This window comes from Canis aureus, chromosome 31 (genome assembly GCF_053574225.1).
Source record: "Canis aureus isolate CA01 chromosome 31, VMU_Caureus_v.1.0, whole genome shotgun sequence".
Taxonomy (NCBI): Eukaryota; Metazoa; Chordata; class Mammalia; order Carnivora; family Canidae; genus Canis; species Canis aureus.
This window is the reverse complement of record NC_135641.1, coordinates 20,594,826-20,621,986: the sequence shown is the minus strand read 5'-3', so window position 1 is coordinate 20,621,986 and position 27,161 is coordinate 20,594,826. Positions and strand designations below refer to the sequence as shown.

Below are 27,161 nucleotides of genomic sequence, written 5' to 3'. Positions count from 1 at the left end.
TTCTGAAATTAAAGAAATTATCAGTAGCTTAAATTCAGTCACCCAACTGATTGTTAACTGTTGGTATTTTCTAAGGCCAAACATGGGATGCCAAGCATCATTATCAAGGTGAAAACCTCGGTCAAACTAGATGAGCTGTTTAGGTTTTTAGATGGTGGGAAATTGTAGGCCAGTAGTTCTTAGCCTATGCCACATATCACAATCATCTGATGGGGAAAGCTTTTCAAAACTACTTTCCTAGACTAGTTGAATTGGATCTCCTGGGGTAGGACCCGAGGGTCAGTAGTTTTTGACAGCTTCTCAAGTGAGATTCTAGTTTCAAGTGAAACTTGTCGCGAATTACCAGTTAAGCCAGAGTTTCCCAGTCAGTGATCTTGAATGTGTTACAGGTACGTCAAAATAGTAACCCCCCCACCCCAGCCCCAAAGCACACCATAAAAATATTATTTTCTCTGGGTGCTGTGGTATAAAAAAGCTTGAGAAACGTCAGTAACAATTGGCTTTATTATTCACTTTTCATCTCTCTTGCCTTAGTATGCGCTCAGTCTTCAGGAGTATTGCAATCATTGTCCTGTCTTGTGTCCTTGCAGCATGCCATAAAGGCTCCAAAGGATGGCACGATCAAGAAAGTGTTCTACAAAGAAGGTTCTCAGGCCAACAGACATGCTCCTTTAATCGAATTTGAGGAAGAGGAGTCTGACAAAAGAAAAACAGAATAAACTCCATCAAAGAAATGTCCAGTTAAGCAGTATCTTAAATACAGTATCTCTACACCAAAAAGAGAAAGTGCCTTCCTGCTTTTCTCAGAGTCTAATAAACAGCAGTTTTACTAAATGATTGTATGGCTAGGCTAAAACACATTTTTGTCTTTGAGGATCATGTACTGGGGTCAAACACAATAAATTATCTCAAAATATTTCATACTAATAAATTGAATTATACTTTTTTATTGGAAGCTAATATAGGGATCCCTGGGTGGCGCAGCGGTTTGGCGCCTGCCTTTGGCCCAGGGCGCGATCCTGAAGACCCGGGATCAAGTCCTACGTCGGGCTCCCGGTGCATGGAGCCTCTTCTCCCTCTGCCTGTGTCTCTGCCTCTCTCTCTCTCTCTCTGTGACTATCATAAATAAATAAAAAAATTAAAAAAAAAGAAGCTAATATAGTTTGTTTCTGCCTCAAATTTTATACACTGTTGTGTCTTTTAGAAGGGGTAGCTAGGCATGCCTGGGTGACTCAGTGGTTGAGCATCTGCCTGATCCTGGAGTTCCGGGATCGAGTCCCACGTCGGGCTTCCTGCATGGAGCCTGCTTCTCCCACTGCCTGTGTCTCTGCCTCTCTCTCTCTGTCTCTCATAAATGAATGAATGAATAAATAAATAAATAAAATCTTTTTTTAAAAAAAGGAAAGTGGGTAACAAGTTGATAAAAAAGAGAAGTACTAGAAGAGAAAAAGTTTAAATTATTTCCCACTTACAATCATGATGAAAACAGACATATTTCAGAGACAGATGCAAGTCTGGAAACATGATGGAATTGAAAGTAATTTTCCTGGGGCACCTGGCTGACTCAGTTGGTTAATCTGACTCTAGATCTCTGCTGAGGTTATGCTCTCAGGCTTATGAGATCAAGCCCCGTATGGGGCTCCACACTGGGTATGGACCCTGCCCAAGATTCTCCTAGGGCGCCTGGGTGGCTCAGTTGGTGAAGTGTCCAGCTCTTAATTTCGGCTCAGTTCATGATCTCAGGTGGCGGGATGAGGCTCTGCGCTGGGCTCGCACTCAGCTCAGTCTGCTCTCTCCGTCTTCTGCCCCTTCCCCCACTCACAGTGCATGGTGCATGCTGGCATGCTCTCTCAAAGTCTTTTTTTTAAAAAGATTCTCCCTCTGCCCCTCCCCCCTTAAAAGAAAGAAAAGAAAATGAGCAAGGTGTATTCTACATCCAAAAACAGATCTGCCCAACTGGAGTGGGAGATACTTAGGGGACTGTAACAGAAAATGTGTGAAACTGAGGTTGGGGCCAGACCAGCTGGCGTGGAAGAGCCCTTTTGGATTTTATCTTGGAAGTAGCAGTTACACTGAATTATTTTTTAGCAGGGAAAACAGTGATTTGTCGAAAATTTGGCTAGTAGATCCCATTTAAGAAGCGTTGACATTACTTCATATTTGCATACCCTATGACCTAACTTCTAGAAATGCGCAAATGCACTTGTGCTCCAAGAATGTTCATAGCCACATTATCCATAACATTGGAAACAATCCCAGCTGGTTGGCGGGAGAAGGGGTAAATAACTCTGGTGTGGCACACAACGGAATACCACATAACAACAAAATAAACGGGAAGAACATCAAGGGATGAGTTTTGGAACCATAAAGTTAAAGACCGGGATTAGCTTCAGGTATTAGGCCAGGGGTTGAGACCGGTGAGGCATATAGACCTACATGCAAACCACTGCGATGTTACAGGGCTGAATGGTTGGTTGGTTATATTTATCACACAATTATGTTTCATAACTAACATGTTACATGTAGACTTTTCATAATTCAAATAATATTTTTAAAAATTTCATCTGGCAGCAATGTGCACATGGATGGAGGAGGAAAAAACCAGAGCCTGTGAAATCATTTAGGAAGAAGTTTTTATTAGGCATGGGGTAATGAAGGACAAGGCCATTTCAACCAGAGCTTTTTAAACCTTATTTTTTTAGCAACAGAGGCTTTGCCGCTATCCAAACAGAACTCTCTACAAGAGGGAAAAGTAAAGGTGCTCTGGTGGAAATTTGGGGTTGCTATTTTTCCCCTTTTCATCTCTTTCAGTGGAACAAGATTGATCTCTCAATTTCCTTGTTACTTGACTGTGTTGATGATAGATAACGCACACAGAAGGAATCTAAAGCCCGCGAGCCCAGTTCCCCACGTATTGGTGGAATTCTTTGAGAGCATCACCAACTGCGTGGCTGTGTGAGCAGAGTTCCTTTGCGTGTGACTGCATCTGTTCCTTCTGAAGACCAAGCATTTGCCGTATCTCCCAGGGCCTCTGGAAACCGAAATGGTAAGGAATGATTTTTGCTCCTCCCCTCATTAACGGGGAGCAGGATCCAGCTATGTAGAAGAATGTACTATAGTTGGTAGTTTGATACACCTGCGTGCTAGGTGCTGTGGCAGGGGCCAGGTGAGTGGCGTAATTCTCCTTGGGGCTGGGAGGCCGAGGGAGAGGCAGTGACATCTGAACCGGGCTTTGGAGTGCAGCCATCTGCCAGCGGAGAGAGAAGGTAAGATAAGGCCGTCGCAGGGAAAGGGACCAGCAAGGGCTAATAATAACAGTAAGGCGTGAAAGTGCCGCTGGTGTTCAGGGCACGGAGCGATCCAGGTTGGGCTGGATCACAGGGGCTGCGGCCCAGAGGGGCTGAGGAGGTGGCTGCCCAGCAGGGAAAGGACTTTATTCTGGAGGCAGTAGGGAGTCCTGGAGATTTTCAACAAACATGTTTTTCGGAGCTGTTTCTGTCCACAGTCTGGAGTACAGACTAGAAAGTGGAAAGAGACCGGAGACTGTGAGTCCTAACCAGGCACCAGATACAGATGCCCGGGCTGGATGGGCCAGGTGGAGGAGACAGCTCGGTGCACATTTCCACAGCCTAAAAGTAGCTTTTCTTCTGGATGACCTCCATTTGCAAGCGCGGGTCAAAACCTGAGCTGTACGATTGGAAGAAAGCAGTTTGCTACCTTATCTGACAATAGCATTCCGGGTGCATTGTGTTCAGGCCTGGAATAAGGAAGAAGACAAAGGTTAAGAGCCCTGATGGTTGCTTTTCGATCACTGGCGAGGCCACATAGCGTTGTAGTCAAAACAGCCTTGGGGAAAAAAAAAAAAAACCAGCCTTGGGAGTCAAAATTCTTGTGTTCAGACCATTGCCTTGCCACCTTTGGTAGCGTCTTGCGGAAAGTCACTTACACTCTGAGCTTCATCAAAAATAAGGGTGGCAACACTACCCCACAAGGGTTGTTTTGGAAGTCAGAGGAGAAAATGCACAGGTCGCCTTTACACTGTGCCTGAAACATCGTTTTCACGCAACTGGTAGTTCTAATTTTTAACTGCAGTTATTGCCCCAGAGCAATGAAGGAACTGCTCTGGGTTCAGCTCAGCTGCTCATCCTTGCCAGCAAAATCCCTGGGTACTGGGCTGGTGAAAAACCCTACCTGGATGTGCATCCCTCTGTCCACTCTTTGCACCCTCTCCTAGCTCTAGCCTGCTCCAGTGTCACCCAGAAACCTGTCCAGTGAGGGCAGATTGTGGCGCATCTGGGGGAGACTCCACGGTCCCTTCTCTCGGCCACGGTGGCTGCCAGGCTGGCAGGAGAGCCTGCGTGCTAATGGGACAGCATGCCCGGAAGCAGCTTGCTTCATGCACAGGGGATGGACCAGACTTGCTCCATCTTCAGGGGTCACGTGTGTGTAGATGGCGCTGGAGGGGGGACCCTCCTCGTCCGGCTTCAGGCTCCGCATGAGCAGGTGTCACCCCTTCCGTGGGGCAGCAGAGATGAGGGGCCTCTTACGTAGCGGAACTCGCTCTGTTTTTCCTCCTTGCCTGGCTTCCCTTCTCACCCTTGCACTTACCATTCTTAGCCCTCGAATAGTCCTCTGAGGAATATTAGAAGTTGAAATGTGCATCTGTGTTCTGTCCCCATGTGGCACTCTGTTGTGGTTAAAATATTTTACAGTGTTGATAGTAATACCTTGCACTGCCGTTGCACCTCTCATCAGAGGATCTCTGAAAGCACTCCTAGATACTCACACCAAGCTTCGAAATACCCAGGAAGAGGAAAATGTGATTTAAACTGTGGGGTGAGAGGGAAAGAGATGGAGGTCCCCAAATGCTTTGCTCGGTGCCCAGAGCAGGGAGCCTGGGGTCATTAGTGCCTTCCTGCTAGTGACACACTGCACCCTGAAGGTTGACCCCAGGGAGCGGCAGCCTTGGGGTCGTGGTTCTCCTCCACCAGCCTCTAGGTATAGGGCATCCCAGGAGGCTCGGCCCACGCTTCTCAGCTCTCACAGTCACAGGCTGGGTGGGAGAAGCCTTGCCTATCTGCTCCCCCGACCCCACTGTGAATAACCCTGGGGACACTATTCCTTCTGGAACCAGGGGTGCCTGAATCGGTAGCAGATCATAGCCGATACCAATGATTGCCCTGTCACCCTGACATTTATCTGACTCTAATGGACTTAGTCTCCTGCAGTGAGTTGCAAGTAGGGGGGGTGCCTGCCCCTTAAACCTCCAGGTCACAGCCCTGATGCAGCTCCCTCTCTCCTAAGGTGGCTAACGACATTCTCTGCACATACCACCCCTCATTGGCTTGGTGCTAAACTCTTTGTTTAGATTAGAAATAATCCTCATTCCAAACCCATTGCCCCCACCAAAACAGAAACCAAAAACAACAACAAAAGGTAACTTGGGGCGTTTCTCTCTTCTTGGTTATTCTTACTCCTTTATCATTACCACCTGTGTCATAAAAAGCATTGTGGTTTTGTCCCTATTCCTGCAGGCAGGTGTCATGTTAATCATAATTCAGGCTGGCATCCTGCCTAAGTTTGTTCTCCTATTGTCCATCTGGCCCCACCGAGACCTTCCTTTTTTTTTTTTTTTTAATTTATGATAGTCACACAGAGAGAGAGAAAGAGAGGCAGAGACACAGACAAGGAGAAGCAGGCTCCATGCACCGGGAGCCCGACGTGGGACTCGATCCCGGGTCTCCAGGATCGCACCCTGGGCCAAAGGCAGGCGCTAAACCACTGCGCCACCCAGGGATCCCGAGACCTTCCATTTTTGATGTGCCGTTCTAAGCAGGCTGCCTCATCCGCAATGGGCAACACTTGCCCTCAACCTTCCTTATGCTTCTGTAGGCCACACCCATTGCACTCCTTGCCCACAGTCAATTCCACATTAATACAATATGTCAAACAACTACTGAAGATCTATATGCAAAATAAGTCCCAGGTCTTTAGTTCCTTGGCCATGTAGATATCATTAGTCTCTTCTCAGGTAAGTATTAATTTAATTTTTGAATAGCTAATATGTGCCAATGGTTCAAAATCTAAAAATATATACTAAACAGCATACAGAGAAAATCTCCCTCTTACCCACAGCCTTCTCACCCCTGGCAACATTTAGTCACTATTATTTGTTGTGTATCCTTCCAATGTTTCTTTATATGCTCAAAACCAATACAACTCTATCATCCAATATCCTACCTTCTACAATCAAGATCAAGTTCTGCACTTTGCTTTTTTAAGTTTTTTATTTTTTATTTTTCTTTTGTTTTAATTTTTATTTATTTATGGTAGTCACACACACACAGAGAGAGAGAGAGAGGCAGAGACACAGGCAGAGGGAGAAGCAGGCTCCATGCACCGGGAGCCCGACGTGGGATTCGATCCCAGGTCTCCAGGATCACGCCCTGGGCCAAAGGCAGACGCTAAACCGCTGCACCACCCAGGGATCCCTGATTTTTTTATTTTTCTTAAGGATTTTATTTATTCATTCGTGAGAACACACAGAGAGAGACAGAGACACAGGCAGAGAGAGAAGGAGGCTCCATTCAGGGATCCTGATGTGGGACTCAATCTCTAGACTCCAGAATCACACCCTGAGCCAAAGGCAGACACTCCACCACTCAGCCACCCAGGCACCCCTGCTTTTTTTTATTTAACTGTGTATCTTCGAGATCCTTCTATAACAATATACAGGAAGGGGCAGCCCCGGTGGCTCAGCGGTTTAGTGCCTGCCTTCCACCCAGGGCCTGATCCTGGAGACCCAGGATCAAGTCCTGCATTGGGCTCCCTGCATGGGGCCTGCTTCTTCCTCTGCCTGTCTCTCTCTCTCTCTCTCTCTCTGTCTCTCATGAGTAATAAATAAAATCTTAAAAAAAAAAAAAACAATATACAGGGAGTTTCCTTATTCTGTTTCACAGCTGCAAGGTATTCCATTTGTCCTACTAAATGGACATAACTTATTTAACCAGACTCTTATTGGTGGACATTTATTTTCAAAGCCTTACTATGACCAAAAAAAGGGGGGGAGGTGCAGCAAAAAACCTGACAGTATTTCATTTTGCACATAAACAATTCTGTGAGGATAAATTCCTAAGAAGTAAATTGCCTGGTGAGAGGCTATCTAATAATGCATTATTGAAAAAGTAACCTAAAAACACATTTGAAGGTATAACTCACATTTATAAAGCATTTTTATGATGTGCTGGTATTTTATCACCAATGGAGGAACTACCAATATTGTCCTCACAGAAATTTGAGAGAACTGAGAATATGAAAGTGACTTCCACACAGTCATACTTCTCATAGTTGTTAGGACCAAAACTGAAACCAGGAATTTTCATTCCAAAAATTCTCTCCTTTCTATATATAATGCTGCCTCCTGAAGTAGCAAGGCAGGGGAAACGGCAATTTTACTCATCCAGAACTTACCATTTTCTGAAAATGTCCCCTCCTTGGTTGAATATCTCATCACTGTTTGAGAACTTCACCTGGAGAACTTAATGGGACCATAGCCCCCACACTTGTTTGACCAGAGAATCGCAGTTGAGCTATTTGCTCGACCACCCTACTTAGTGTAACTTAAGGTGGAGTTGGAACCTTGGAAATAAAAACCATTCTGTTCAGAATGGGGTTAACATTAAAACACCCGCCAGAGGAACCTGGACGTCTCAGTTGGTTGGATGTCTGACTTGACTCTTGATTTTGCCTCAGGTCTTGATCTCAGGGTCATGAGTTTGGGTCTAACATGGAGCCTACCAAAAAACAAAACAAATTAAAAAACACCCTCCAGACAAACTGATCTTCTGGTGGCCTTATTTCCAGAATAAGATCATTCTCTTAAAACCTTAAGAGAAATGCCACGTTTCAACATTGATGAAGAATTTGTTAATTTCCCAGATGAAGACTGGGATTGGGCAGGGGGGTATGTAGTGGAGCAGGCCACGTGGTACTTTCCAAAAGGACTTCTGAAATCTCTGATATTTGGGAAAAATTAGATTCAATGATGGTTATTAGGTCTTTTAAGTAGAAGGGTAAAATTTCACACTTCCTATGGAGAATTGTGGAGACAGATTAAGAGAAAAGATATGACTCATCGAGGCCAATATTTATTTCTCTATAAAAACTGAAAGAATTTGTTAAAGACAACTCCAAGGGCACCTAGATGGCTTAGTCAGTTGAGCAACCAACTCTTGATCTCAGCACAGTTCTTGTTCTCAGGGTCCTGAGTTCAAGTTCCGCATAGGGCTCCACACTGGGCATGGAGCCTAATTAAAAAATAAAAATAAAAAATAAAGACAACTTCCACAGAGAACAAACTGATGCTTGCTGGAGTGACGGGGTGGGGGATGGCCAATGGGTGAAGGGGAGTAGGAGATACAGGATGAATGAGTCCTAGGAATGAAAGGTACAGCCTAAGGAATAGAGTCAATGATATTGCAACAGTGTTGTATGGTGACAGATGGTAGCTACCCTTGTGGTGAGCACAGCATGACGTATGAAGGTGTCCAGTCACTATGCCCTACAGCTGAAACTAGTATGTGTCAACTACTAACTTTTTAAAAAAGGCAATTTCCTCAACTCTGCCTTAAATATTTTATTTCTTATATATTTTGCAGACTTATTATTTGTTAATGTAATTCTGCTTTCAAAAAATCTGACTTAAATGAATGTATAAAAAAGTTAAAAACCACGCAGGGGAATATCCACATAAGAAAACCTTGTGGGCAAAATAATTTGTCCTTTCTTCAATTCAAATAACATACACACATGCCCAGAAATTTGATTTCGTTATTAAAACAAAAGTGGTTTGTTCTCTTAGACACTAATAGAATCCACAGAAAAAGATATCAACACCTTAATGATGACTTCTTGATTCACAGTGAAAGATGTACCTGTCACTCAAATCAGAATACTCATATTGATTTGACTGGTGTGTTTCTCCTGGTGTGAAAAGCACAGGGAAGCCAAATCATAATGACAATGGTTCTTGATGGGCAGGGACCCAGATAAAAGGAGTTTGGTGCATCTCTCCCCTAAAAGAAATGCATACCAGTGGCTAAGAAGTCCCAGATGTGTATATAATACACATCGTCTTCTTTATTCATGTATCTGTTGATGGACATCCAGGCTCTTTCCACAATTTGACTATTGTGGACATTGCTGTTATAAACATTGGGGTGGTATATATTACACTGGAATATTACTTAGCCACCAAAAGGATTAAATCTTACCATTTACATCGATGTGGATGGACTAGAGGGTAATAAGCTGAGTGAAATAAGTCAATCAGAGAAAGACAGTTATCATGGTTTCACTCATGTGGCATATAAGAACAACGCAGAGGATTGTAGGAGATGGAAGGGAAAACTTGGTGTGAAAAAATTAGAGGGAGGGAAACCATAAGAGATTCTTAACTGTAGCAAAGAGGGTTTCTGGAGAAGAGGTGGGGGGGATGGGGTGACCTGATAACAGATATTAAGGTGGGCACATGATGTGATGAGCTCTGGGTCTTATATGCAACTAATGAATGACTGACCTCTACATCTGAAACCTACTGTACTATAATGTACTATATGTTGGCTAATTGAATTTAAGTAAAAAAATAAATAAATAAAGACCCCCAAATGACTGAAATCATGCTACCAATTTTCTCTCCTGAGATTTCCTACTTTCTATGTTTCATTTGCTTGGCCCCATTTTAATAACATATTCTTTCGATTTATTAAAACCACTATGAAGTTATTTTCCCTAAACTTTCCTAATGATAGGAATCACCTGGAGTGCTTGACAAACACAGATTTCTGAATAGAACTTTTAAGAGAAAGGCCTGGCATTCTGTATATTTAACAAACACCCAGGTAATTTTTACCAGGAGGGTTTGGGAACAATTAGTTCTGTGTATCTCCAAATGCAATGTTCCTACAAAGCACCTGCTCCTTATTCCATTGGTCTAGAGAGGGTCCTAGATTCTCCATCTCTAACAAGCTCCCAGGCTGCTTGCCAGGGGACCCATCGCATTTTGAGTAACAGGAGGCAATGGTTGTCAAAAAGACACTCCTGGGCCAGTGGTCTGGGCAGTAGCTCAGAACCTTTTAGAAATGCAAATTCCCAGCCTACACATAATGAATCAGAAACACTGGGATGCAACCCAGCAATCTGTTTTAACAAGGTCTCCAGGTGAGATTTTGGTGCATACTGAAATTCAAGAACCACCAATCTATACTTATGTTTAGCTGCCTCTTACTGCTTCTGATTAGGAAGTTATTTCATTTGAGATGAACCTTTGCACATTCTGATTTTATTCACGTCGAATGCCTTTAGATAGTTTAACTCCATTTGGGGTAATATCTTACTAGCACTTTTGTCAAGTGTTCGGGAAATATTGACAAGAAACTCAGACTATTTCGGGGGAACTTGTTCCTTGTTTTCTTTAAATTTAATTTGTATCAACACAAGGTAATAGGTCAGAGCAGGGTTCACAAATGTGTAAAGGGACCAAACATTCAGAGAACACCTTTAAACGAAGTGGCAGGGTTTCGGGGAGAAGGTCTGGTTTCAGAAAGCTGTACCTCAGCTCCACCCAGTGGGTGCCAGGCCAGGTGGGGACTCGGGCCCAGACGGGCCACATCTTCCAATTGCTTACAAGAAGACAGAAAGCCAACTTTTCACATGAAATCTCTCGATTTTTAAATGTTGGCAAACTATTCAGATCTGTCGTAAATATTCTATATGCCTAACAAGCTAGGCTTCCGATAGCAACTCCACGTTGGAGGGACTAGTTATTGATTCACTGGCCTGGCTCCTGCTCCATGTGTCACTGTCTGTGTCAGAAACAAGAGAAAGCCAGCTGTCCACTGGAGGTCCACTGCTATGAAAACCAAACCCAAACCATCGACCATGCTCCTCTGAAAGGTCAGGCATTTCTTCTCTCTCAGTAGCTACCTGAGCAGCCACGGGTTTGAGCTCATCGAGATACATAGAACATTTTTCATTGGAAAATGGACAGTGTCACACTATATGATCTGTCTGGAAGCAAAGAGTATCTAAGAGTCAGGATAGCTCTGCCGAGGGGCAGATCCAGAGTATGTGAGTCCTGAGGCTTTTACAAAGGGGAGGGACTTTATTTAAGAAAAATATGTGAAGTTAGAAAGACAAAGTGGATACCAGGGGATTTATTTTACAACAATTTGTTAGGGTGTTCACTTACATTTTTTAATAGTTTTACATATATTACATAATTTGACAAAACGTTTATCCCTTTTCTAAGTCAGCAAAAATATACATTTAATTGGGTAAAGTAATTCTTGAATAAACATTTGTTGAATGAATGTACAAATAAATGAATGATTTCAAAATCTATTCAGTCAATATTTATCAAGGGCCCAAAAGTGTAAGGATCCCTGCTAGACATTGCATTATTAAATACATTGTATTTAAGTAGAAGAAGTAAAAAAAAAATTTTTTTTTTTTTTTAGAGAGAGAGCTCATGCAGACACAAGGGCAGAGGCGGGGCAGCGAGAAGAGAGTCCTAAGCAGGCTCCACGCCCAGGGACTCAACCTCACTCACCACCCTGAGATCATGACCTGAGCCCATATCAAGAGTTGGATGCTTGACCAACTGAACTACCCAGGCACCCCTACGTATAATGAACGAAATAAAATAGGGGTACCAGGCTGGCTCAGTAGAGAATGTGACTCTTGACTCAAGGTGGTGGGTTCAAGCCCCACACTGGATGTAGATCTTACTAAAAAAAAGAAAATAATTATGTTTTATTTCATCATTTTTAAAAGTTAATCTTATTTTTTTTTACTATTGTTTTATATGTAAAACTAAAAAGATAAAATATAAATATTGTTTTATATATAAGCTGGATGCAGCCTTTAAAAAGAAAATATTTAAATTTAATGCCATTAACTGTTATTTTTAGCTTTAAAAAATTTTAGTGGGTGGGGTTGGGGGGTGACTGGGTGACGGGCACTGAGGGGGGCACTTGATGGGATGAGCACTGGGTGTTATTATATATGTTGGCAAATTGAACACCAATAAAAAATAAATTAAAAAGTAAAAATAAAAAATTTTAATATACAGTCATACAATTTTTTTAAATGTTAGGTAGAGGGAACAGAACAACCAAAGAAATTGGTATTTATTTAATATATTCTAAAGACCAGGTAAATAATATTTTTAAAATCATGTGTAATTCCACACACTAACATAACCACCATTATTATTCTATTTCCTTCAATCTTTTATTTATAGGTACACTTTTTACAAAGTTAAAGTCAGACTATCCAGGGGCACCTGGGTAGCTTAGTTGGTTAAATGCATGACTTTTGATTTTGGCTCAGTTCATGATCTCAGGGTTGTGAGATTGAGCCCTGCATCAGGCTTGTGCTTGGTAGAGTCTGCTTGAGATTCTCTCTATCCCTCTCCCAAGCCATCCCCCTCCCTGCCACCACTTGGGCTCGCTCTCTCTCAAATAAATAAATAAATATTCTTTAAAAAATCATATTCTCCATAGAATTTCAACCCTGATTATTTGTTCCTAACACACATAAGCATTTTCTATGTTGGTACATGGTCTTCATAATTCTTATTTTAAAAACTGCATAATTATTCCTTAGCTATTCCCAGTAAATGGATAAAATATAATTTATATAACCATGCTTCTAATCTTAGATTATTTATTTTTTATTTTTGCTATTATAAAATAATGCAGCACTTAACATTTTGATGTACATAGCTTTCTTTATTCATATTATGGTCCTATGCCTGAGGATATACATATCCCTCAATTTTCTTTTCCCATGTATTTCATTTGTGCACTCTAAAAAAGAACCAGGATTGGAGTTGAAGTGAGAGAAGGAAGCAGGTGGGGAGATGGTACAAAAGGGACCATCCCTGTATGGATATATTCAAAATTATTCACCTTGATTGGATCCAAGACAGAACTTCGATCTTTTGCATTAAAATTCATAGGACACATTTTTCTCCTATCAGGGATGTTCTTGTACATTTCTTTGACCCCCATGGATATTGTGCCAAAACCAACAGAGTAGGTCATTCTCTGGAGAATCCTTTCCTCGGGTTGTCAGAAATTATGATAGCTATCAAGAGAGATTTTTAGTAGCCAAATGTTGCAGATTTGCAATTGCCTAATTATGCTCTATATGACATTTCATTCCAATTTAATAGAAGAAATTGAACATCTATATTGTTTCTATTTATCAAAAACCTGAACAAGTGGTGTGGTGATTATTTTTCTGATCTGTGAATCTAATTATGTGAAAAGTCATAAAAAGCTTTTATTATACATTTACTTAATTTTCTGTGAAATCTGGGCATAAGAATGGGCAAAACACTCAAAGGCAGGCATAAACAAAACACAATCCCTCTCCCCAAGCAGTTTATAATTTTTTAGGAAATCAGGAACATAGACCTGAGTCAATTAACCTTCTAAGTGAAATTCATGTTCTTAAAAAAATGTACAAGGCACTCTGAGGAAATATTAACATGAACTGGATGCTTAAAGATATTAAGGAATTATGGTTACTTTTTGGGTAAGTTCATGGTATTGTATTTTTTTTCTAAAATCCCCTTCTTTTAGAGATGTGGAAATACATATGAACAAAATATACTATATCCTAGATTTGCATAAAAATTCTTCAGGCCATCGGAATGGATGGGGTATAGTTGAGACAAGGCTGGCTTGGAGTTGGTAATTGTAGAAGTTGGGCTATGGGTACATTTGGGTGATTTGGTATACTTTTGTATATATTTAAAAACCCTTATAAATTATTTACAACCTTATTTAGCTTTCCTTTGACTGTGAAATCTAAGCACTAAATATGACTGGAGCCTCAATGTTCCACCAAGCAGCACACTGGACTCTCTCAACCTCTGTATCCTACCCATCTGGCCTGCTTGGTCTTTCTTTCCGGCCTCCACCCAACTTGGTTGGTCAGCTCACAGGGTCTGCCCTGCATTACTTACAGGCCCCCACTTGAAAGGAAGATGTTGACAAAGGTTGGGTAGCGAGAAATCATGCTTACTTTGACCCCTGCTTGAACTTTAAAAATCTATGTTTATTTGGGACTAAAACAGAAATGATTCATCTTATGAATTTCCTCAGGGCCAGCGGGATCCTGAGTTCTCTTAGATGAATTTATTCGCTCTAAGCTCTAATTGAAACCACAATGTAGAAGCCGGTTGGCTCTCCTCTTATATATTCTATCTGGTAGAAGCAGCAACATCTGCCAGCATCTCAATTCCTGCTTCCTTGGCATTGGGTTGAATTAATCAATAGAGTGTATAACTAACACACAAAAAAAGCCCAATAAAAAAATCTTCCAGTAAAGCAAATGGAAAATTACAAAATAAAAGCTTAATTTTTCTGCAGTTTTTCAAGTAAGGTAAAAGAGATTCATGTTTCTTTTGATTTGAATTGTTTTGAATTAAAATTGAAACTAATAGTATAAACCTGCGATATTCTCAGGAGCCATTTCTTTTGTTATTTTCCCTCTTTGTTGAAACTGTTGCCCCTTCATTCATTGAATTATATCTCTGTAATTACCCAAGTCACTGCTATTAAATAGAAAATCTGATGCCACCATTTTTAAATTTTAGATTCATAGTGTACAGGATGATCTCATCAATGAGAAGAAAGTAAATTTTTAATATTTTGAAGGCTGTTTCTAACATCTATTCTAATATAAATATGCAGTGTAGTGGTTCCCAACCTCTTTACCTTTTAGATTCTCCTTAATTATTTCTATCAACAGGGACTTTTGGCATTAAAACAATTTTTTCCTCCAACAAAACCACATGTATTTATTAACAAGTCATCAAGTAATTTCTCCATTTTTTAAAAGTAATCAAAGAGCACATGTAGTTCATAATAGGCTTGGAATAATATGTATTACCACCTTGAACTAAAATAGCCCCAGCTAAAAGGAAAGAATTTCAATTCATTAGCAATAGAAAGCTTTTTTTTTTCTTTAGCTAAGCCATTTCTGTTAGACTTTTTTACATACTGAAAATGGTCTGTGGTCTATATTACTACCTTTGCAAACTATAGTTGGGGTAATAGCTCTACTCATTAAATTATATCATTCAGAGCTCCTATAAAAGAGCCTTGGTAGCAAAAAAATAATAGGTTTTCTTAAAGATGATTTTTTCCCCTTCTCATTGATAGGCATTATTACACATAAAACTGCATGAACTAGTAAATTTTTGGGGTATATGCTTTCTTACATTCTTTTCTTTCTGTGTTTTCTTGCTGTAGAACGATTGTCCCTGGCTGTTGCTGGAGAGAAGAGACATCCTGAGGCTGACATGTGGACGTGAGCTCACCAGACAGGCAGGTGGTAAAATGAGTGGTTTATTTTGAAGCCCTTTATCTCCCTACCAACCACCTCTTCTCCCCCTTGAGTTTTCAGTCCGGTTCAATTCAGTTCATTGCATGGAGTGGTAGGCCAGTAGAAAATATTTTAGGAGACCTAATAATGACACATGGTCCCTGCCTTGGAGGACATACAGTCTAGTCATTAGTTGAGAAAAATGATGTGGGCAGAAATACCTAAGTTGAGAGGGAAAATGAGCCAAGTGTTCTAGGGATTTTGAACAGCCTTCTTGGGCTGAACAGGTGTGTGTGTGTGTGTGTGTGTGTGTGTGTGTGTGTGTGTGTGTAGGGGGTTGTCACTTCTAGCTATAGGGGCTGGGGAGCTTGATGGAGGAACTGGGTGTTGAAAGAAGAGAAGGCTCCCAGAAGGCAAAGATAGGGAGATGCGGACAAGAGTAATCCCAACACAGAGGCAGAAGAACCAGGAGGTCTCTCTTGTCTATCTCTGGTTCCAGGGAATTGGTCTCACACAATTGTGTGAGCTGGTTAAGCAGTCCTATGAGGTGTTGCCTCCATGTCTAGTGCTGGAACTTAAAGGTCACCACAGGCAGTCAGGAAGGGATAATGGATGTAGAGGAGATCAAGAGAAGGCTGGAAGCCACAAATATGAGGTGGAATTCCACAAGAATGGGCCGAAAGCTGTGTCTGTTCTTGTGACCTCTGATCTTGGTATCAAGGATATTCCACAGAAGCTTAGACTCTGTCACAGAGCCGAACACAAATGCCTGGCTCAGGAGTTGGAGGAGCTGAAGGAAGAATCCAGGGCAAAGAAGAGAAGCTGCAGGCTTAGTTGCGATTTCATGCCAATGAGGTGAATCAGCACATCAACCACATTTGGCTGAGCTCACATTTGTGAGCCACAAAATGGCTGTTTCCCTCTGCCCTCCACATCTCCAAGAATCTGCCTTATGGCCCACCCTGATAGAAAACATGCAAGAGAGATGCCTGGGTGGCTCGGTGGTTGAGGGTCTGCCTTCAGCTCAGGTCGTGATCCTGGGGTCCTGGGATGGAGCCCCTTATTGGGCTCCCCATAGGGAGCCTGCTTCTCCCTCTGCCTATGTCTCTGCCTCTCTCTGTGTGTCTCTCATGAATAAATAAATAAAATCTTAAAAAAAAAAAAAAAAGGAAAGAAAACACACAAGAAAGGGAACTCAGGGAAATACAGGTCAGATGCATTCCAAGCCATCACAAGCTGTATCAGAGTATGGAGCTTTGGAAAATTAAGCTCAAGAGTTGAGATGATATCAACATTAAGTGCCCACTGGAATTTTTTGAGCCAAAGGAACAACAGTGACGCTGACCTTAAGGACAATGAAGTGGTGAGCAGGACAGATTGGAGGGCCTAACTCGGGAGCTCAGAATGCTGGTGAGTGGTTGAGAGGGGATTCAGGAGGTTGAAGTTGAAAAGGAAGTAGCCAAGCCATGCCTAGAAATTTTGCTGCCTCGGCCAGGGCACAAAGCTTGCTTTTGTGTGTTTGGGGAAGAGAGCAGATCTACATACAAAGCATTGCCTGCCCTTGACATTGGTTCACTTGTCCCATCCATTTTCTTCAGCCTTAAAAATTTCAATATGCTGGGTCAAAATTCTGAGCTTGTGACCCTAGAAGTGTGAGGTTCTAAAGAGAGATTAGTGAAAAAAAAATAAAAAAATAAAAAAAATAAAAAAATAAAAAAAATAAAGAGAGATTTGTCATGTTTTATGGCACCCCACAATAGCATTGAAAATCCTTTCTGTGTTTGGGAAATTTTCCACATGAAGTTATCCTGCTAGGAGACAGTATATCACTCTGGTGGCTTGTTTTTAACTTGGGGAGACTCCGATTTGTAAGGAATCAGGAAGAAACAGAGCCAAACAGAATCACCTTTTTATGACTGAATAGTATCCTGTTACATGGATATACCACATTTTCTTTATCAATTCAACAATTGATAAACATTTGAACTTTTCCAGTTTTTGTCTGTCATGTACAATGCTGCTCTAAATATTCTTGTACATGTCTTCTGGATAAACATCTACTAGTGCAATTGCTGGGTCATAAGGTAACTTTCAGTTTTGAGAAACTGCCAAACTATTTTCTAACAGTTTCCAGCTTACACTTCCATCAGCAGTGCATGACGATTGGGTTTCTCTACATGTTCACCCAAAGTTGGAAAAACCCATCATTTTAATTATTGCCATTCTTGTGGATGTGTGGTGTTCTCTTGTGGTTCTAATTTGCATTTCCCCAATGACCAATGATGCTGAATTGCCATATAAATACTAGGATCAACTCATCAACTTCTACAAAGCTTACTGAGATTTTGATAGGGAATGCTCTGAATCTGTACAACAATTTGGGGGAGATATGCCATCCTAACTATTGAGTCTTTCAATCCATGAACATAGGGTATTTCTCCATTTATTTAGATCTTCTATAATTTCTCTCAGCAATGGGACGCCTGGGTGACTCAGCAGTTGAGCATCTGTCTTCGGTTTGGAGCGTGATCCCGGAGTCCCAGGATCGAGTCCCACATCAGGATCCTTGCATGGAATCTCCTTCTCCCTCTGCCTATGTCTCTGCCTCTCTCTGTGTGTCTCTCATGAATAAATAAATAAAATCTTTAAAAAAATTTTCTCTCAGCAATGTTTTATAATTTTCAGGGTACAAATCTTTCACTTTTGTCAAATTTATTCCCAAGTATTTTATTTTTTGATACTATTGTGAGTGAAATTATTTTCTTAATTTTAGATTGCTTGCTGCTAGTATATAGAAACACATCTTTAAAATACTGACCTTGGGATACCTGGGTGGTTCAGTTGGTTAAGTGTCTGTCTTTAATTCCAGGCTCCTGCTTCTCCCTCTCCCTCTTCCTGCCAATCCCCCAGCTTGTGCTCTCTCTCTGTGTCAAATAAATAAATAAAATCTTTAAAAAATAATAAATAAAATTCTGATCTTGTATCCAGTGGCCTTAATGAACTTATTTTTGTGTTCTAGAAGCTTTGGGCAGGGGGCAGGGGACTCCTTAGAGTGTTCTATGTATAGGAAGGACTACAACATCTGAGAATAAAGACAGTTTTACCTCTTTTTTTCTAATCTAGATATCTTAAATTTTTTTTTCTTATTGAACTGGCTAGAACCTCAGTTCAAGGTTGATTAGAGGTGTCAAGAGCAAATATCTTTGCCTTGTTCCCATTATAGGAAGAAGCTTTCAGTCTTCCACAATTAAGTATGATAATAGCACTAGGTTTGTTTTGTTTTGTTTTGTTTTTGTAGATGCCCTTTATTAGGTAAGGAACTTCTCTTATATTCCTAGTTTGTTGAGAATTTTTACCATGAATGGATGTTAGGTTTTGTTCAATGCTTTTTCTGCATCTACTGAGATGATTGTATTGCTTTTGTCTTAATCCTTTTTTTAATTTTTTTTTTTTTAAGATTTGATTTTATTTATTCATGAGAGATACAGAGAGAGAGAGAGGCAGAGACACAGGCAGAGGGAGGAGCAGGCTCCATGCAGGAGCCCGATGTGGGACTCGATCCCTGGTCTCCAGGATCACTCCCTGGGCCGAAGGCAGGCATCAAACCGCTGAGCCACCCAGGGATCCCCTGTCTTAATCCTTTTAATATGGTATGTTACATTAACTGATTTTCAACTATTAAACCAACCTTGCATTCCTGGGCATACATAATCATGGTATATAATTCTTTCATATGTTATTGAATTTGGTTTGCTAATATTTTTTAAAATTTATTTATGATAGTCACAGATAGAGAGAGAGAGAGAGAGAGAGAGGCAGAGACACAGGCAGAGGGAGAAGCAGGCTCCATGCACTGGGAGCCCGACGTGGGATTTGATCCCGGGTCTCCAGGATCGCGCCCTGGGCCAAAGGCAGGCGCCAAACCGCCGCGCCACCCAGGGATCCCTGGTTTGCTAATATTTTTAAAAGGCTTTTGCATTTATGTATTAGTCTGCAGTTTTATTTTCTTTGATCTGTTCTTGGTTTCACATCAGGAAAGTGATGCCCTCATGGAATTCACAGCACCTGCCTTGCTTCCATAGACATGTAAATAGAGTTTGCATCATTGTAATTTTTGCCTTATTTCTTTTTTTTCCTTTTGAGAAACAAGTTTCATAAGTTATTTTTAAAATGGAAACTAGGTCATATCTACTGGTTTGACCACAAAAATCTAATAGATATTTCACCTGAGAACCCATGTAGGTCCTCTCTAGGGATGCTGTCTATTGCAGAGACAGATGGCATGCCAGGACCTAAGTACCTCAAAGTCAAACTTCCTAATATATTACAGACAGAAGCGAAAGTTGCCACCTTCTTTTTCTCTTCTGTAGTGTAAAGGGATAGAAAAATGTCTCCCGAGTAGTCATTGACCATTGTTGTAACTTCTCATCGCAATCCTTTGAGATTTGGGGAAGAGCTCACTCTACTGATCATAGTGTTTCTATTTTTTTTTAAAGAGTTTATTTATTTATTTGAGAGAGAGATAGAGCACAAGTGGGGGAAGGGGCAAAGGGAGAGAGAGAGGGACAAGCAGACTCGCTGCTGAGGGGGCAGCCCAACACAGGGCTTGATCCCAGGACCCTGAGATCATGACCTAAGCCAAAGTCAGACACTTAACCGACTGAGCCACCCAGGCGCCCTCAAAGTGTTTCTAGTTGCCAAAGCCATATCAAGGCCAGAAGAATCTGTGTGCTGATATAATGTTTATTTTTTTATTTAAAGATTTTATTTATTCATGAGAGACAGAGACAGACAGAGAGAGAGAGAGAAAGAGAGAGAGAGAGAGGCAGAGACACAGGCAGAGGGAGAAGCAGGCTCCATGCAGGGAGCCCAATGTGGGACTTGATCCTGGGTCTCCAGGATCATGCCCTGGGCCAAAGGCAGGCACTAAAGTGCTGAGCCATCTGGGCTGCCCTGATATAATGGTTAGAAGGAATTGACTATCTAGCCAGTATTTCCCTCATCCTGTTACCTTAATATTTGTTATGATTATGGTTGATTTGGTTTATTTTTCAGCGTATGAAACATAAAGCACAATCACAACACTCTACTTGAGGGTGCATTTTGATTAAAGAGGTATCCAAATGTAACAGGCTTTTTTCCAAACATCACTTTAAATGACTTTCTTCTGAAAACAAGCGAAGTCACCTCAGATTGAGACTCACTGGTATTCATTCTTTAGAAGGCCAGTCATATGTTACCTCCGCTCGATTGAGCAAGTACCTACCATAGCATTACATTTGCTCTCTAATTTACTCTCTACACAATACTCTAGGTAGGTATTTTATAAATGAAGAAATAGGGATTCATATTAAGAAATTTGCCAACATTAGAGCACCTGGGTGGCTCAGTGGTTGAGTATCTGCTTTTGGCTCAGGGTGTGACCCTGGGGTCTTGGGGTCGAGTCCTGCATCAGGCTCCTGACAGGGAGCCTGCCTCTCCCTCTGCCTATGTCTCTGTGTCTCTCATGAATAAATACATAAAATCTTAAAAAAAATATATGCCAACATCACCTTTATAATAAAATAGTAGAGTCTGGGTCCAGCACAGACTTAGGTAACTTGAAGCCCATTCTGCCTATAGTCCTGCTAGGCTTCTCAGATGCAGTACCTGTACAACCGTCTCAGACACCATTTCCCACCTGCCAGAGTTTCCACATCACCTGATCCTGAGTTCCTGGGGTGGGTGGGCAGGGATGCCAAGATGGTTTGGTTCTTTCTTTATATTTCTAGGACCTCATACTGTGGCTGACATGTAGGTGGTCAATGAATGTTGAAATACATAACCAAGGGAAAACAATTATACTTCCTAGACTTCTGAAGAAAGCTCAGATTTGAAGCCGGAAGGAAATCAGGAATTTATCGAATCCAGACTTGCCAGTCAGTGGAGTTGAGGCTCCAAGAGACTGGTGTGATTTGCCCAGTCATCTGGAGATAGCTGAATTAGGACACAGTTGTCTTAGTCCGTAGCTCTTTCATGTATCCCATGGGCCAGGTTCCAAATTTCAAAGCTGATGCCACTCCTCAGTTTGTAAGTTATATAAAAGTAATACACGTGTAAAAATAATAACAAGGGATCTGAATTTTAACTAATGTAAAGGTAACCTTGCAGGAAAAAAATTCTAACTACAGTCACTCTGTAAAGGACTTAACACTATTCATTACTTCTTTTGAGAAATCATCCATCTGAAGGATTAGAATCACATCTTAAGACTCTTCTCAACTGAAAAATCAGCCTAACACCTGGCTCTGGGGTAGTGGACGAAGATCCTGGGCTCTGAGCCAGACACTTCACTCAAGGTATGTGGGCCTCTCACATGTGCCCAGTCTGAGTGAGGTGTTCTCTTACACATTTCACAGCTCTGTTGTTACTCAGCAGGGCTGTATCCTATTGATCAGGAATGAAAATAATCCCTTCTTCTCTTCTGACCCCTCCCAATGGCTGTTCCTTCCAGCCAGACCTGATCCGCCAATTGTGCTGTCACCAGCACTCACCTAGCAGGCCTGACCCTAGACCTTCATGCCTCCTTCCTCCTCACTCAGCCCACACGCCCCCCCCACCCCCACCCCTCTGGCAGGCCTGGCTGTCAACAAAATCAAGGGACCTCATCAAATTCTCTAAAATTTATTATATTTTGTTTCGAAGTGGTGATATGCAACTACAACATTTTCCTTTCGGTCAGCTGAGAGTGGCCAGGTCACATTTCCTCACTAAAGAAATTTGCCTGATCCTCTCCTTTCCCAAATGTCCAGAAGGGTTCTCACAACACATTAACCCATTTGGCCTTCACTTGTAGATTCCTTCATTGACTTCCTCTTTCTGTAGATTTATTTTGAAAATGATGATCTCACAATATTAGCTTCTTTGTGATTGTTTTCATTTTTTTCTCTTTCATAGGGCTGTATGTAGGCTAATCTGACTCCGATATTGTTTTTAATTTTATAATATATGCACAGAAATCTTACCTTTCACCAACTCTTCTCTCCCCACTCATCCCAAATAATTTCTCTGAAAAGAGTGACATATCTTAATGTAAATGGAGAAAAAGGCATTTATTTATTGGGTACTGTATTACTGTATAGTCCTAAAAAAAACCCATCAAAGCTCTAAAGTGGCTGTGAAATGTGTTTCAGTGTTTCATATGTCTTATTTCAATTGAAAACTCCTTGTTCACAAATCACATTTAACAGGATGACAGGGTCAGGACAATTATTGGTGTGTGGTACACATTTATAAATTTGTACAGGTGATTTTCCTAAATTGCTATATGTATCAAAAGCATTTACTCCATATATATAAACATATATAAATAATTCATTGACCATTTCTATATTTATTATTTTTATATATTTTAACAATTTATATTGCCCTCTTGCCAATTTTCCAGTTGAAGTATGTTAGCTTCCCCAATACTAAATATTTTTGTACTACTATTGGTTATATATAGACATAGCCAATTTATTTGGTTTTCATTTCATTACTTCATTTCATCTGGAAGTAAGAGTACTTATTTCTTCCATTTGTTGAGCATCTATTTCCAGGCCAGACACTGTATAGGCCTGTGCTGGCCAATAAAGTAGCCATTACCATATGTGGCAACCAAACACTTGAAATGAGACTAGTCCCAATTAAGATGTACTTTAAGTATAAAATACGTATCAGATTTCAAAGACTTGCTATGAAAAAAGGAATGCTAGCTATCTCAATAATATTTTATATTGAGTAGATGTTGAAATGCTGATATTTTAGATATCTTAGGTTAAATATTAAAAACAAAACAGGGGAAGCCGGTTTCTTTTCACTCTTTTAAATGTTACTACTAGAGAATTTAAAATTTCTATGTGCCTCACATTTGCAGCATGCATTATATTTCCCATACAGTGCTACTTTAGGTACTTCATATACTTAGAAATGAATGAATGAGTGAATGAATGGGACAAGCTATACTTTCCTAATCTTCCGGGACAGCTCATATTTGTCTACCAGGAAGGAATCAAACAGACTCAGGATTTGATTGAAACCTATTACAATTCAGCCCCATCTTCTCATGTTGTAATTGAGAATACTGAATCCCATAGAAATTTGCACGCCTTCCGCGCTATCCACTCAATAAAGACAGGAAAGCAAGGTGTTGATCCAACACCAGCTTTTTCTCTGTCATCATCAGTGGCAAATGCCTTAGTGAGAATATCCAAAGTATCCAGGGACAAACACTCCGGATTCTAGAGGACCATCTACTGTACTACCTGTAGAACTATTTCAGCCTTTATGATTTCAATGAATTTACTCTTTGCAACTGACCAGGACTGTTCAAGACAGATACCCAGGCTGAGCTGCAGTCTCATGTAGGAGGGATCAAGCTGGGCTGGGCAGGGAGGTTCAGGATGGACACCTTAGGACAGTGGGACATTGTGACATCATCAGTGATGGTCTCAGATGGTTTCCTATTGCAGACCTCCAGTCCTAGCTGTTACAGCAAGTCCATTCCTCTACCATGAGTGTGGAGCAGCTAAAATCAACAGATCCACATGTACCTTGAGGTGACAGACTGGCTCTGGTGAATATTCCTTTTCGGTTTAGAGGTAACCCTTCTGTGGGCTCTTTTGTGTGAAGAGGACAATGGTGCTCGTTTTTCTAAGGATGGTCCTTAAGGTTTATCCTGTCCTACTTAAGCATTCATATTCAAATAGTTCAGAATATGGGGGAAAGAGTCCCAGGCAGTCATTCATTTCTTTGGCTGCACTGATAATGCTTACTAGGGAAAGGAGAGCCAAAAGACTTCCACTTTTTCCCCTACTCTGGGGAGTAAGGCATTAATTTAGGGCTAAGGCTCTCATGTTAGATTCCTTGCAGCTACACTGTGGCTCATCCCTGTCCCTGAGGCCTAGTCCTGTCTGCTTCACCCTTTAAAAAATTGTAATTCTGGATCAATAAGACCAAAATGCCACGTTTTACTCAAACTAAAACAGGTTGCATTGGTCAGTCTCATTTACTCTTACGTATTTATAAATAGGCAAGCTTGAATGCAATAAGCACATTTATGTAAATGTTGGGCAAAATTGAGTCCACCCAAGTGAAGTGTGGGAGGGTGGTGGCTGTGCATCCCAGACTAGTGCCTTTGAACTGTAACTATGTATACATAGTTACCCTGCAGGCTTAATTTTAGCTAGATGAACTACCAGAAATGTTAGCAATCTGTCTTTTCAGATTACGTTTGCTCTTTCTCTTTGCTAAAAGACAGATTTTAAAAGTATGGAATCCTTGGTTTCACATGTTTCTTTAAACAGAACTGTAACAATTTTATCAGCAAATATATTTATTTTAACATGAATTTTTAAGCATCTGAAGCAACATTCATTTTCAAATAGTTGCATATTTTACCTTGAAAAGTTATACTACCTACAAATACTATTAATTTGTCTATGTAGCAATAGATGTGTATACACATCTGTCTATCTGTATACACACACGGAATGAGGATAGTGGATTTCAGCTACATGGTTCCATCTTCTTATTTTGTATTGAGATTGTCACTTAGGAAATAGTCTTTACAAATTCTGTTCTTAAAAAAACCTCAAAGTCTTAAATATTTGAAACTTCGTGACAAAAAGTAACACTAACATGTTAATGAATATTCCTTATTTGATCAAATATTGTAATTTATGCTTTATCTTCAGGACTTTTCCATTTCAAAAATAATCAGGACAATTTTAACAAATATGTTTCCTCAATAATGATGATTGGGTAATAATTCTCCATTTCACATTCAGTTCTGTAGCTTCTAAGTGCAGTAATGGGTACAGTTGCTACTACATTTACCATCTGACCATATGGTATAACATACATCTGCCAAAGAAGACAGACATTCCATTACAATAACAAACAACATAGGCATAGCCTTAAGGCAAATTGACAGATATCAGATATCTTCTTTCATTTTATTTTTTAAAATGGGATCAATAAGACCAAATTTGTTTATTTATTCATGAGAGACACAGAGAGAGAGAGAGGCAGAGACACAAGCAGAGGGAGAAGCAGGCTCCATGCAGGAAGCCCGATGCGGGACTCGATCCCGGGACTCCAGGATCACGCCCTGGCCTGAAGGCAGGCACTAAACCGCTGAGCTACCCAGGCATCCCAATCTTCTTTCTTTTAATTTATTCAACTATTATCATGTAGCACATGCATATGTCATATATGTCAGGTACTTGCTCTGACACTGAAAACTCAAAGATGTGTGAGTCTCTGCCCTGGAGGAGTACACAGTCTGGCAGGGGAGGTGGTCACACAGGCATATGATTACTGTATGATGTCAAAAATGTCCTAAGTGTAATAGGAGAGTATACAAGGTGTCACAAGTACAGAAAGGAAAACAATGCTTAACTGCTGTAATCCAGGAATGAATGATGTCAGGAGATAATCATAGAGAAGATGGTCTTTAAATTGAGATGAGGCCTTGGTAGGAAATAGAGTATGGTGGTTAAGAGAATAGTCTGTAGCCAGACTATGTGGGCTTAAATCCCAGTTCTACTACTTACCAGCCAAGGAAACTTAGGCATGTTATTTAACATTTGTGTGCTTCAGTTTCCTCCTCTGTAGAATGGGCGTGATCACTGGGCACAGTTCATAGGGCTGAAGTGAGGCTTATGGGAGTTAGTGAGTGCTGTGGGCTCAGAATAGTGCATGGCAGCCCTCAATTAGTATTAGCGCCAATGCCAGGGATAGCAGAATGAGAGAAAGCAAGGAGACACAAAGGAGTAGGGCAAGCTTGGCTTGTTACAACTGAAATTTAAGGTGTATTTGTGTGGAAGGTGGAGGGAAATAAGGTAGGTGCACAGATCCTGGCCAGATATGTCACAGCCATGAGGCTCATGTTTATGGAGACTGTTGAGAATTTTAAGGAACAAATTCACGTTTGTATTGTAGAAAGAGAACTCTGGAGCAATGGGGAATGAGTAGAGGCCAGATTAGTTAAGAGGCTACTGATGAGAAGAGATATGCTAAAGGCTCGGCTGGGGGGTGGAGGGTAGAGTGGAGATTCAAAGTTAAAACTGATAAGACTTGGTGACCGATTAGATTAAGGGGTTGAGGTAGGAGCTGTGGATGACTCTTGGACTTCTAGTTTGGGTGATTTGGTAAAAAAAAAAAAAAGACTGGAGGAAAGCAGGCTCGGGAATAAGGTTTGGGATTTGTCCAAATTGATGGGCCTGTGATGTGACCAAAACTAGTGTTCAGGCCTGCTCCTGAGGAGCTGGAGGTCCAGATTCATCACTCCTCAAGATCTGGGTAGCAGCTGACATTGTGGGAATGTGAGTGAGAGCGTGACACAGGTTGTATACAGGAAGAGATTCAGGGATGGCTCAGGAACAGGTCAGAGCCAAAGAAAGCTGAGCCGGCAAAGGAGAATGGTCATGGAAGAAGGAGAATATAGAAGAAAGTGGAATCATGGAAAACGATGGAGAAGAAACTCACGGAGGAAGTATTCAAATGAAGGAGAGAGGTCAAGTAGAATGAGAACTGAGAATTGTACTTTGGATCTGGCAATTGGGAAGAAGAGCCTAAACAAAACGGAGGAGCTATTACCCCAGTAAAGTGTAACGGTGCTGCGAAAGAGATACAGTGAATCCGTTTCATTAAGACCCTAGATGTTAACATGTCAGGTCAAATCTAGGTGAGTTCCTGGAGAACATCCAGGCATGTGGGCCAGCTCCCAGCTTGCTGCC

General features: G+C 41.1%; 2 protein-coding genes and 1 long non-coding RNA gene across 9 annotated transcripts in view; 2 read left to right on the top strand and 1 right to left on the bottom strand.

The window, feature by feature from the left end:
- The window catches only part of MCCC1 (methylcrotonyl-CoA carboxylase subunit 1), a 65,144-nt gene extending 64,213 nt beyond the window's left edge, over positions 1-931 (top strand). For all 4 annotated transcript variants that reach the window (XM_077879810.1, XM_077879812.1, XM_077879813.1 and 1 more), the window contains one exon: positions 591-931. In XM_077879810.1, the coding sequence (XP_077735936.1) occupies positions 591-719 (129 nt within the window). In that variant the 3' untranslated portion in view covers positions 720-931. The remainder of the gene's footprint in view (positions 1-590) is intronic.
- On the bottom strand, positions 487-24,193 carry LOC144302467 (uncharacterized). Of its 2 annotated transcripts, XR_013369371.1 has the most exons (4): positions 23,740-24,193; positions 18,218-18,323; positions 12,972-13,149; positions 487-696 (listed from the first exon to the last, which is right to left on the bottom strand). It is a non-coding gene; the product is annotated as an uncharacterized LOC144302467 (long non-coding RNA). The 2 variants fall into 2 exon arrangements; XR_013369372.1 differs by lacking the exon at positions 12,972-13,149 and having other exon boundaries at positions 23,740-24,175.
- DCUN1D1 (defective in cullin neddylation 1 domain containing 1) overlaps positions 23,839-27,161 on the top strand; it is a 34,914-nt gene continuing 31,591 nt past the window's right edge. The window contains exon 1 of one of the 3 annotated variants that reach the window (XM_077879816.1): positions 23,839-23,995. Coding sequence is in view for 1 of the 3 variants with exons in the window: in XM_077879814.1 (XP_077735940.1) it covers positions 23,967-23,978 (12 nt within the window). In the remaining 2 variants the exon portion in view is untranslated. Of the gene's footprint in view, positions 24,021-27,161 lie in introns of all 3 variants that reach the window. The other 2 variants (XM_077879814.1, XM_077879817.1) reach the window with 2 other exon arrangements.